The sequence below is a fragment of the Polyodon spathula genome, chromosome 2 (assembly GCF_017654505.1).
Source record: "Polyodon spathula isolate WHYD16114869_AA chromosome 2, ASM1765450v1, whole genome shotgun sequence".
Classification (NCBI taxonomy): Eukaryota; Metazoa; Chordata; class Actinopteri; order Acipenseriformes; family Polyodontidae; genus Polyodon; species Polyodon spathula.
The window spans coordinates 26,020,870-26,034,082 of record NC_054535.1 but is presented as its reverse complement, the minus strand read 5'-3'; the positions used below and the strand labels follow the sequence as shown (position 1 = coordinate 26,034,082).

At 38.2% G+C, this 13,213-nt stretch overlaps 1 protein-coding gene across 1 annotated transcript in view; it reads left to right on the top strand.

Moving 5' to 3' along the window:
* Positions 1–13,213, top strand: part of eif2ak3 (eukaryotic translation initiation factor 2-alpha kinase 3) — a 64,944-nt gene that overhangs the window by 22,542 nt on the left and 29,189 nt on the right. The window contains exon 2 of the mRNA XM_041218701.1: positions 3,490–3,619. Within this exon, the coding sequence (XP_041074635.1) occupies positions 3,490–3,619 (130 nt within the window). The remainder of the gene's footprint in view (positions 1–3,489; positions 3,620–13,213) is intronic.

The following is a 13,213-nucleotide window of genomic DNA, read 5'->3' as shown; positions in this document are numbered from 1 at the left end:
GTTGAATTCTTCCCCAGGCTGTTGCAGCAATTGAGAACTGTGTTTTGACAATTAAAAGTTTTAATGAAAAGCCATTTTAAAAAAAAATGGCAAACCTAGAGAAATTTTTGCAACATGTGGATTCTCTACTCCATGCAGGTGCACAGCAGCAGGAGGGGCAGGGCTACCAACAGTAGCTTTACCAGCATTACATTTCAGGACATTAAATTTAAGGGCCCCCACACTCATGACATTTTTAAAAATAACTTGGACACAAATTGAAACAACTGTTGAAATCACAGTCAAGGGGTTTTTAAGTACAGGTTTGACAATGTAATTAAGCTTTCCACAGAAGGGGTTTGAGGAGGACCCAGAGTGATACAGTGTTTTTATTTTTCTGCCATGATGCATGGCCTGATCTTCTTAACTTTGGAGGTGAGCACTTACTCTTACTGAATTGGTATAGTGACCTTTTAGAAAAGAATAAATGCAATGTTGATGCAGTTCAAGCAGAATGGAGAATGCTTAAAACCTTGCTACACAAGGGACAATGTTCTGGGACAGTATTATGATTTATTGTTTTAATAGTGTTTATTATTAGGATTAGTATAAATCAGTTAACCTTTTAGCGTTGCTCTGACCATATGGTGACAGCTTGGTTGCGGGTTTGCTTGTTAAAAAATCAGCACCATTTGTCCACATACATTTTCAATTCTCGAATGCAGTATTTTCATTTTCTGACAAGTATGCCTACGTGTGCGTGTTAAATGGCTGAAAAAATGCAATAATGTATATTGAAAGGCTTCGCGCTTAGCCACTTTCTTTTGAGAGACCTGGTCTCTCCGGTTACTGTACACATTTAGAAAGACACAAAACTTGAACATCATGAAAGAAAAATAACACTATGTAACACAATTTTTGTTCCTGGGTAGTAAGTGTTATTTCCTAATAGCTTATGCCTCAAAAGTATAGAAAATGGCTATTCCCCACAAACTTTGCTTTTGTGACCAGGACAGTGATATTTCAAAATATCACTATTTCCAATGGGAAAACGGGTAAATACAGTATAATCGTAAATCTCGAAAAACTACTCGCTTCTAAATCTTTTGTAGTCATTTTTGTATTACTTTAGTATAAATACATGTTAATTTGGATTCATATGTTGTTTTTTTCTGACTTTATGTGAACGAAAAGACACACATTTGCCCGTTTTCCCATTGGAAATAGTGATAATTTGAAATATCACTGTCCTGGTCACAAAAGCAAAGTTTGTGGGGAATAATAGCCATTTTCTATACTTTTGAGGCATAAGCAATTAGGAAATAACACTTACTACCCAGGAACAAAAAAAAAAAAAAAAAATTGTTACACGGTGTAATAGTACAATGATATAGATATGAAAATAATGCATTGAGTAGTTAAACTGGTAAATCCAGGTAACAAGTGGTTCATTTTTGGCATCAACAATATAACTTATTTATAAAAACAGTCCTGCGTCTTGGTGTCCAGTTCTTATATTTTGTTTCTTTTAAACCGCATCGCACCCACATTTTTAATTTTAATGAGGAACCGAGATTGTTTATTATCTACCCAGCCTTGCTGAAAACCCACTCTCTGGGGAATAGCATATTTTAAAATGCTTCTAGCCAAGTGGGCTACTTTTGGAAAGTGATCATTTATTTTCCACCATTCATTTATGTGTAGTGGTATCATGAACAAATACAGTACTGCACAACTGTACTGCTGTAGGCATTTCTCACATCCCAGAGATTGCCTTTAAAGTAGCCAACAATGATAGAGACTTATTACAAGTTTTGTTTGTTTGCATGTCAGTTTGTTTACAAAGTTTTACAGGGGTTGTCCATAGAGACTAGAAAGTTTTATCACTGAGCCATGCTGCCGTATTAACAACAATTTAATGACCGTTGCAATGCCTTGTTCTAAACATGTATAAACTACATTTTAAACAAATGGTGGCCTCTCGTTTTCCCTCAAGTATGCTAGTTTTTACGTCCTGGATCGAATCTGATTTTCAAGGCATGAGTTTGGCGGCTGGTGTCTTTCTGCTGTCCTGTGTGAAAGCCTGATGATCTCATATAATCCACTGCAGCTGTGGTCTCACCCCACCCTGAGTACACAGATCTATCTCCTTGGATTGTGCACCTTTAGCTATTTCTGGTTTTCCATAGTTAAAAGTAGGGAACAAACTTGGTAAACCTGCCCCCTTGTGTTCAATATAATCTGTATTATAAGCAGCAGCAGGAAGGGTTTATTGACACTGTAACAAGGATTAACAATAAATTCATACCAGACTACACACTATACATGTGCACTCTAATAAAGCAAAAATGTATTCAAAGATAGACAATAAATAATAATAATAATAATAAAAAAAAAATGCTGGATTTGATTCTTGCCTGATCTCAAAGAAAGTCACAGGCCAAAATGGATATGACATATGTGGATAAAGAAATATCATAACAATTTAAGTTTACAAAGTATGTTAAACGATATTGCAGGAGCCCAGTACATGTAACACGAACTACGCATTCTCTTCAGAAACACTTAGCAGGGAATGGTAAATACGCAAGGTGAATATGGTGTAGGAGTCATGTCTTTTTCTTTTAGACTTGCCAGCACTGTTTAACATTAAGAATTCAATACAAACTTAGATAAACAGTGCAGTATTGGTAGTTTTACATGAGCTTCTGTCCTGTAGTTTCTCTGAGGTGAAGTTTTCTAGCGGTACTTTGTTTCAAACTATTTTAAAACTTTCAGTCCTCACATATAATTGAATGTGACAAGCTTGCATGTTTACTGCAGAGTTACAGTTCTTCCACATACTGTAGGTCATGGTTGTCTACTTCACCGAATTAATATTTACTGTCACTCCTGTACTCTGTTACTGATAATAATAGAGGCACAGACAGATCATGCGTATAATGCAAACCGTAATTTATCGTTTAGCCTTACAACACCCACAGTAAAGTGTTATAAAGCATCGTAGAGCCCAGAGGTATAGTACTTTTAAAGTATCTCAATAAAAAAAATAAAACCTTGCAAATGGTGGTAAATACACAGTATAACCATGAAAAAAGCATGTGAAACAGCTGTGCAGAGGTGGCTGAAAATAGCGGTTGGTACACAGGCAGAGGGGAGCTGACCTGGTTTCTCTTTCTAGCCTGTCTAGCTTGCTCGGATGTCTAGAAGTTAGACTCTGCCTGTGCTCCAAGTTCATGCCCTTAGCTGGAATTCAAATAGTCGTCACCAGATTAGAGAGCATCAGAAGCAGACATGTTGCTTTAGTGCACTGCAGCTATGCCGGGACCTGCAGATTGAATACCGAAATTAACAAGAAGTGCTGTTGTAAAATTTTATAGAAATCCCAGAACCATCTGTGTTGATGGTTGGTCTTGCAGTATAGCTGTACACTGTTTTTCTTTTGAATGCACATATACAATACATTCCATAAAATTGTATGTATGTAATTCCCCCCACCTCCCTCCCCAGGTCTCTTGTGATCATCAGCACTTTAGATGGCCGGATATCTGCGCTGGACCCAGAGAATCGTGGCAGGAAGCAGTGGGACCTGGATGTAGGCTCCGGGACTCTGGTTTCTTCAAGCCTCAGCAAGCCTGAGGTAGGTCCTGCACATGTACAGCACTTGCTCACATTCCTACAGGAGGTGGCCAGAGTTATCTGGAACAAGGTTAGGGGGATATACACTGAACAAAAATATAAACTCAGCATGTAAGGTATTAGTCCCATGTTTCATGAGCTGAAATAAAAGATCCCAGAAATTTTCCATATGCACAAAAAGCTTATTTCTCTCCAATTTTGTGCACAAAATTGTTTTCATTTTCCTGTTAGTGAGCATTTCTCCTTTACCAAGGTAATCCATCAACCTGACAGGTGTGGCATATCAAGAAGCTGATTAAACAGCATCATCATTACACCGGTGCACCTTGTGCTGGGAACAATAAAAGGCCACTCTAAAATGTGCAGTTTTGTCATACAACACAATGCCACAGATGTCTCAAGTTTTGAGGGAGCGTGCAATTGGCATGCTGACTGCAGGAATGTCCACCAGAGCTGTTGCCAGAGAATTGAATGTTCATTTCTCTACCATAAGCCGTCTCCGTCGTTTTAGAGAATTTGGCAGTACGTTGCCGACTTCAGTGGGCAAATGCTCGCCTTTGATGGCCACTGGCATGCTGGAGAAGTGTGCTCTTCATGCATGAATCCCAGTTTCAACTGTACCAGGCAGATGACAGACAGCGTGTATGGCGTTGTGTGGGCGAGCAGTTTGCTGATGTCAACGTTGTGAACAGAGTGCCCCATGGTGGCGGTGGGGTTATGGTATGGGCTGGCATAAGCTACGGTCAACGAACACAATTGCATTTTATCGAATGCAATTTGAATGCACAGAGATACCATGGTGAGATCCTGAGGCCCATTGTCGTGCCATTCATCCACCGCCATCACCTCAAGGATCTATACACAATTTCTGGAAGCTGAAAATGTCCCAGTTCTTCCATGGCCTGCATGCTCAATGGGTGACATGTCTGGGAGTATGTTTGGTATTCTCTGGTTCGACGTGTATGACAACATGTTCCAGTTCCTGCCAATATCCAACTGCAATATGCAACTTTGCACAGTCATTGAACATTCCACAGACCACAATCAACAACCTGATCAACACTCTGCGAAGTAGATGTGTTGCGCTGCATGAGGCAAATGGTGGTCACACCAGATACTGACTGGTTTTCTGATCCACACCCCTACCTTTTTTTTTTTTTTTTTTTTTTTTTAACCAACAGATGCATACCTGTATTCCCAGTAATGTGAAATCCATAGATTAGGGCCTAATGAATTTATTTCAATTGACTGATTTCCTTATATGAATTGTAACTCAGTTTTTGGTGTGTGTGTCTACGTACATACATACAGTACCAGTCAAAAGTTTGAGTACACATGCTTGAAACCAGGTTTTTCATGATTATCTATGCTTTTAGCTGTATAAACTTGTCTATAAACACTTAATATTTCATTACATGATACGTGTACTTATATAAGCTGATAATCATAAGTGAATTGCATTCAAAAATTTAATTTTTAAATGAAAATGTAAATCTTGTCAATTTCAATGAATTTCAATGAAATGGTCACCCAAAGCAAGTGGATTTCAGTCTGAAGCCCAAGTCAGTTAAAAGTCTGAAATGTGTATAATACAATGTTAGAATACTGGCCTAAGTGTAAAAGTGTCTTTGTTTAGATGTTCTCTGAGTTAACTAGCATGTTACCTAATTAACCTTTTATCACCAATTATTGTTAACAGGTGAGGGTCCATGATTACTATAAATATAGGTAGCATAGGCACAAGTTTGTCATTCCTGAATGTAAGGGAGCAGAAAATGGCAAAATACGCTCAGTTAAGCAAAGAAAAAAGACAGTCTGTAATTACTTTAAGAAATGAAAAAGAACTTTGCAAGTGTCTGTAACTGCTGTGGCCAAGACCATCAAAGGATTTGAAGAAACTGGCGCTCATGAGGGCTGAACAAGGTCAGGCAGGCCAAGGGTGACCTCAGTCAGAGAACAAGTTCATTCAACTCACAAGTCTGCGAAACCGGTGATGAACTGCCCCTGAAATACAGATGTTTCAACATCAACTGTTCAGAAGAGATTGCGTGAAGATGGCCTAACTGGAAGAATTGCTGCAAAGAAACCATTAAGAGTGCAGAATAAGAGGAAGAGACTTGCCTGGGCTAAAAAACACAGAAACTGGATGTGAGGAGTGGAAGTTGGTCTTATGGACCGATGAGTCAAAATCTGAAATTTGGGTCCAACCGCCGAGTATTTGTAAGACGTAGAGAGGGTGAGCGCATGAGTTCTGCATGTGTGGTTCCCACTGTCAAGCATGGAGGAGGCAGTGTCATGGTCTTGGTTTGCTTTGCTGGTGACAGAGTTGGTGATCTTTACCAAATCCATGGCAAGCTCAACCAGTGTGGCTGTCGTAGCATACTTCAGAGGCATGCCATTCCATCAGGATTACACCTCAAAGTTGTTCAAGAACTATCTGGCGAAGAAGGAAAGTGAAGGACAACTCAATCTAATGACCTGGCCTGCCCAGTCTCCAGACCTCAATCCCATAGAACTTGTATGGGATGAACTGGACAGAAGAGTCAAAGCAAAGCTACCCAGAAGTGCCCCACATCTCTGGGAATTGCTGCAGAAGAGCTAGGAAGAAATGTCAGGTGATTTCCTGCTGAAACTTGTTAACCGAATGCCTCCTGTTTGTGAGGCTGTTATTAAGGAATCCAAGATTTAGAGACAATTTTCAATTTTCTTGAACATTGCTTTGATACGCCTTATGTTTTTTGTATATTGTAACATGTGTTTTCATTTTCAAGTATTTACAGAAACTTATATGACGTCAAACATTGTCAATTATTAAAAAAACTAATTTCCAGCAAGTGTACTCAAACTTTTGACTGGTACTGTGTGTGTATGTAATGAAATTAACGGCGGCAAGATGCCCCTCAAAATGTAGGTCTATGTTTGTTCACGGCCATTATGTAGTGCCCTTTTCAGCTACAACCACTTGAGGAACCTGTATTGAAGTGTTTGGATCCAAACAATAACATGATTAAGACAGAGGTTCTCAGCTCAGTTGAGCAATGATGGGAATTTGGTTATTGATGAGCTTGAAATTAGAGCGTGTTCCGAAATGAGAAATCTGTTGTTTTTTTTTATCCTCGCCTAACTTTCGAAGCTCATGCTCAGTGTTACAAGGGTGTGTTTTTTCCATCTGCATAACATGGCCCGCTTAAAACCTGTTCTCTCTCTACCTGATGCAGAGAGACTTGTGCATGCCTTTGTCTCCTCCGGACTCGACTACTGTAATTCATTGTTTGCTGGAGCCTCTAAATGTGTTATTAATAGGCTACAATATGTTCAGAACTAAGCTGCTAGAGTCCCAACTAGGTCTACATCTTTTGTACATATTACACCTGTCCTGACATCTCTGCATTGGCTCCCTGTTAAATTCAGGATTGAGTTTGTTACTACTGTTAACATATAAGGCCTTGAATAGTCTGGCTCCTAGCTATATCTCTGATTTTGTTAACTTTATATTCTCTGGTGCGAAACCTGAGATCTGCAGATGCAGGGATCTTAACTGTGCCAAAATCTAGGCTTGGTCTATGGGTGAGAGGGCCTTCAGCTGCTATACACCCAAGCTCTGGAATGCTCTCCCTCAGAAAATAAGATTCAAATACTGTTGGTTTATTTGTAAAAATAAACTAATTTTTTTAATTTTTTTTTTAAATGGCATTTGAGTCTGTGTAGGGCTGGTTGTTTGTGTTGTACAGTACTGGTGCTGTGTGTCCTCTGTTTCTGGGCTAAACTTGTTGTGTCCCCTTTGTTTTAATGTGTAACCTGCTTCGTGTCCATTGTGTGGGTAAATGCTGCTGTGACAATTTTCTCTCTTTTTCTTTTAATATCACTGTGTATTGTTTTAAACTGTAAATAGCCTTGAGGTGCTGTATGAATTGCTCTATAAAAAAGATGATTATGTAATTATGTGGTTGTCGCATCAGCGGGGAAAAAACAAAACAAACGATGAACACGACCCTTTGAAACGCATGGATTACTGTTTAATAATAATAATAATAAGTCATCTCAGAAAAAACATGGAAACCCATGCACAATCTGCAAAACAGCTACTCTGCATTTTGTGTGTTCCATGCGGAAATGAAATTTCAAATTTTTTTTAGTTTGTTACTTAAACTGAGGAGAATATGTGCTGTTAAATTGCACCTCGCGGTCGCATAGCAAAAAACTGTAAATTTGTTTTCAGTGGTATCTACTATAGTGTGGCGGGATTCAGTTCAAGCGTCTCGAGCTTGACTGTTATAATATATATATATATATATATATATATATATATATATATATATATATATATATATATATATATATATAGAAAGACGTACAGTTATAAAATGGTGTGGATTAAGTAAATGCTGTGATTTGGATAAACAAGATCGCATGACAGTTCAATAAAAATTGTCTTGTCGTCTCAATCAATTTCATGGTGAAGTAACTTAAAAAATAGATGGTGAGTAAGTAGATTCAAGAAAATGCACAGAGTCCTTTTCTTCAATCAGTTGCCAGGTTTATTGAAATATGCAGGGAGTCTGGTCCCAGGTACAGGACAAGCAGAATACTCAAAATTACAATGTTTGCGTGACATTAAATACCCTTCTGTATAGATGGTCCACCTCCCCTTTCTCTGACATTAAACAATGGTCAAGGTACAACACTTTATTCTGTTAATTTAGTGTGTGTGTGTGTGTGTGTGTGTGTGTGTGTGTGTAGTCTAATGTGACAACCTCTGAACTCAGTGCATTCTTCACACTCCTGGAGACAAAAGGTCCATACATCTGCCTTTTGTTATATCCTTGCGACCCCCTTTGATGCCAGTGGGATTATCTCTTTTGATCTCTCTGAAGTCTAGAGCCTGTTCCCTTCTAGTCCACAGCATTGTTATCTCATTAGCTTGCAGTCATTGTTGGGCAGTTTGTAGACGCATCGTCTCTATCAGTGGTTAGCAGTACATGCAATTTGAACCAAACAGTCTGCTATCTGCAATATTAATCTTTTTTCAGAAAAGAACACCAGTATAGCTCTGCCAGTCCACATGCGTAGCAAACCCCTAATCAATTCTCAATCCATGTTTTCCAACACATGGATTTATTTTCTTGAAAATCTCAATTTCTGTTTTTGACCACGACGTTCATTCCTATAAAGCCCCAGACTGCTGAATTTAAAATCGGGGTGGAGATCGGCTGCTTTGGAGCTTAGCAAAGAAGGGACATCGTATGACCAAAAAAGAAAGGGGGTTAATATTTAAAAAAAATATGGTTTAAAAAGGTTAGGAGGAATTAAAAAGAAAGTTGCAGAGTGTGGTTAATGTGCAAGGTGAAACTGATTTTAAATGTCAACTTAAATGTGTATAAAACATGGAAATAAGCAGTTTCGCTAAAAAAACTAAAATAAACCCTTCAATATTGTGTGTGTATGTATATATAGATAGATAGATAGATAAATATATGCATGCACTTATTTAAAGCGATTGTGCTTTTAAATCATACATTTTATTACTTGACCTTTTTTTGAAATCCTGCCATGTTGATCTGCATGCTATAGTTTGGCTAATGGTGGTACTGTATATAAAGGAATAAAGGATCAGTCACCCTTTCCTTGCCACAAGGCTCTTTTCTAAACTAACTAGCCTCAACATCAGCAAAAAATGCAGTCATTAGCATCTTAATTTGTTGGCTCTTCGAATGAGTCATGCTGTTTAACGCCCATAAAGCATACAACTAGCCTTTCTGTAGAAAAACAAATGTGGAGAAGTAGTTCCTCACACTTTGGTCAGCTGGGTGGCATGAGCTTAATAAATAAAGTTTGCACATTTCACAGGTGACAGGCAGACACCAGATTTAAGAGAGTGATTTACTAGACTTTGCATTTGAACATGTCTATTATAAGGAAATGTCCCTTATAAAAGTTTACTGTAGGTGAGCATACTGAAAAATGGTGAGGTATAGTAAAGCATATTGGTAAGATGGCAAACCAGGGTAAACGATGATAAATACGTAGTATAGCCTTGAGAAAAGAATGGTAAACATGCAAAAACACAAGGCTACTATGGTATAAAGTAATGCTGGTTTTGATTTACTTAAATGTTCTTTTATTATTGATTCATGATCTATAATTACAGTTTTTAGAGGGGGAGAATTTATTAAAAATCTATGACAAGATATTCATCTGTAGTTGAGCTGACATCTTAATAGTTTTGCCAGTGTTATTACTTTACTTATAAGGTACTGTAAAGGGGGCTCCTGAGTGGCACATCCAGTAAAGGCTCTCCTTCCAGAGAGCAGGATGTGCCCTAGGTCTTGGAGATGGCCGGATCAAATCCAAGCTACTGCTGACCGTGGACGGGAGTTCCCAGGTGGTGGCACACAATTGGCCAAGCACTGCCTGGTCGGGGTAGGTTGGATGGGGAGTCCTTGGCTCCCCATGCTCCATTGACCCCTGTGGCTAGCCAGGCCCCTGCAGTCCGGCCTGTATGCAATTCAAAACGGCATGGTCCTCTGGCGCTGTAAGTTCTGGATATGGCTGCGGAGGGGGAAAAAAGCAGACGGCTGACGGAACTCATTTTGGAGGACACACATGCTCGTCTGTGTCTCTCTCTCGGGTTAGTTTGGGGGTTGCTGTGGTGAGCCAGGTTGACTAATATTTGGACATTCCAAAATTGGGAGAAAATTGGAAAATTTAATAAAAAAAAAAAAAAAAAAGTACTGTAATGTGTAACTCTTTTGTTCAATTTTGGACCAAGGGAAAACACAGTGAGGCTGTGCCCCTTTAAAATGTGTGTGGGATTATTTCATTACGCCAGGTATTCTGGTTCTGCTTTTTAAGCAATTTTCTAGCCTGTCTTGTCAGATGGCACAAACCTCTTATTTAGTCTTGCTGTTGCCTACTGAGAAAACATGCTGATTGGCTGTGAGCTCCAGCAACCCTTGGCGTTTTGTAACCAGGCAGTTTGATTTGCAAGCCTTGTCCTTGAGACACCAGTCTGCTTAGTGATTGGGGCTGGCCAATGCCATTGGTTTAAGCAGCTGAGCTGAAATAAAGTATTTACCTATGGGAATCTGAGGAATGTGGCAAATGTCAGATAAACAGCAAGTCTGCAGACTGTTCTGTTACTTCAAAGAAATGAGGCGGTAGCTAATCTGGTGTGAGTCATCCTATTGTGAATTAGGGGTGAGGTAATGCTTTGGCAGAGGGTGATGTCATGTTTTAACACTGCCCACCCTCACCCCCCTCGGTCTCCACTGCATACCTTCAGTGGTGAACAAGCCGTTTTATTATGCACTGAGAGAGGTTTAAAATGAAATCCTTGCTGTCTAATGCAGTTTGGGGTCACAACCCGCTTTGCACCAACCTAATTCATTGTAAAGCAATGATTTGCTAATTCTGTCCAATTAATGTGATTTTATAACTTGTTCTACATCGTGTACAAGTCACTATTGGGGAAACGATGAGCAGCATTTTACTGAATGAAATTGACTCAATAAGCCACTGGTATTTAATCTTGTTAAATTGTGTACTGTTTGGTCTTTTACTGAAATAAAACTGCTGTAATCTCAGGGCTCTAAATTGGCAACAAAAAGGGCAAGGCCAAAAGGGCCTTGAGTTCTGTTCATTTGTAGAGGTCACCAAGCCACTAAACTGAAGTCAAAGCCAAAGTGTAGGATACTGTGTAATTTTGCTTAGGAATCATATATAAAGCTAATTATTGAATACAGAAACAGTTTAACTTAATAATAACTTTTTTTTTAAATGTATTCATTCAGAGAATGCTGCTTTTGTATTGTCAACCAGCAGACTACAGCTGTGGCCAAAAGTTTTGCATCTCCTAGAATTAATGAAAAAAAAACTAAAAAAAAAAAAAAACAACAAATAAATAAATAAAACCCCATATGAACATAATTTAGATATTTTATTTAACATGTAATCAAAGAAACTACAAAGTGACATTGCAAAATACTACCAGAAGCCTTCATAGTAGTACAGTGTTCAAGTTAGATTTCAAAATGTCACATTTCAATTTGTCAGTTTTTCATTAAGTACTGTGGAAAGCTACAAAGCAGTATGTAATTCAATATGTTAACGTCACATTCGACTTTATGAAGCAAAATGAGTTCATTCTATAGGGTGATGCAAAACTTTTCCCATAGCTTAGATTCGAGCCTGTGAGGACATAGCTCCCTGTGCTGAAGCCAGACATTGGCTTTCATCAGTAGTCCATAAACATAAACTAAACTCAAATCTCTTTACCACGTGTAACATACAAAAAAGCTGAGGTGTTCTGTTGCATTTATGGATAAAGCCACCAATTTTCCAAAGCCTAAATTCAGGAAGTGTCGTAATTTGCAAATTATAAAAACTCACCCTGGTCGAGGATAGTAAACCTCAGTTTTAATTAATGTACGTTTTATAAGAGCCACTCTCAGCTGACTGTCAGGAAATGGAATGCTGGCTGGGTAGGCAGAATGTGTGGGTTTTTTTTTTTTATTTTTTTTATTTTTTATTTGAAGTTCAATTACTGATATTTATTTACTCCTGTAGTTCTGCATTATATATATATATATATATATATATATATATATATATATATATATATATATATATATATATATATATATATATATATATATATATCTCGAGTCCAGTATAAAATACATAATAAAAATAAAACTGTTCAAGATGTGTCATCACGCTGCCTCGCAGGAATTAAGCAACATTTAGCAAAGGTTTAACCCTAAAGGTTTAATCAGTTTAGCAAAAGTTGAACACTTCATTTACGGATTAATTAATTTCTTGCAGTTTAGGGGCAACTTTAAAAACCTGTCCTGTCTCTTGGATTATGGGGCCAGTTGGTAGCTTTTAGATGTACCTCAGTCCATCAGGGCGGTGGGCTGAGCTATGGCCAAACACAGACATTCATGAAAAATGGGACAAGTAGCCAAAAGTAGGTGGAATGTAAAATTTTATTAAACTTGTGGGGACACCAGGACCTGCCACCCAGTGCTGACAGCCATACGATAGTACAAATACTATAATTATCATTTGGACCATTGTACGATAGATGATTGTGAAAGTTGCCAAAATGTATGATAATTATGGAAGGTATATGGATGAATTGAAAATACTAAAACTTATCTATCATAAGATGGACATATAATGATAATAAACAATGCAGAATATTATTTCCTACTGTTTTTGATTTCGCTGTGGTAAAATAAGGACATTAAGGGGATAGTGGCAGTTAAAACATATTCATTAGTTACAGTAAATAATTTTATTTATTTTTTAACCTGACAGAATCACTTATATATTTGCAAACATTTCTACACTATTGAAAATGTGGTTAGCAAGGCTTTCTACTTTTTAATTTTTTTTGAGATGACATTATTACGCACTGCTGAAATCCGTATTTTGTTTGTTGCTTCCCCCCCCCTCCCCCCCTCTGATGTGATTGGAACCACGAAACCATGTTACTGTTTGGATCTAAACACATCCTGCAGGCATCTATATTTTAGCTGAACGGACACTGCAGCCATAATGGCCTGAATAGACATCAGGGCTCAAAGTTTGC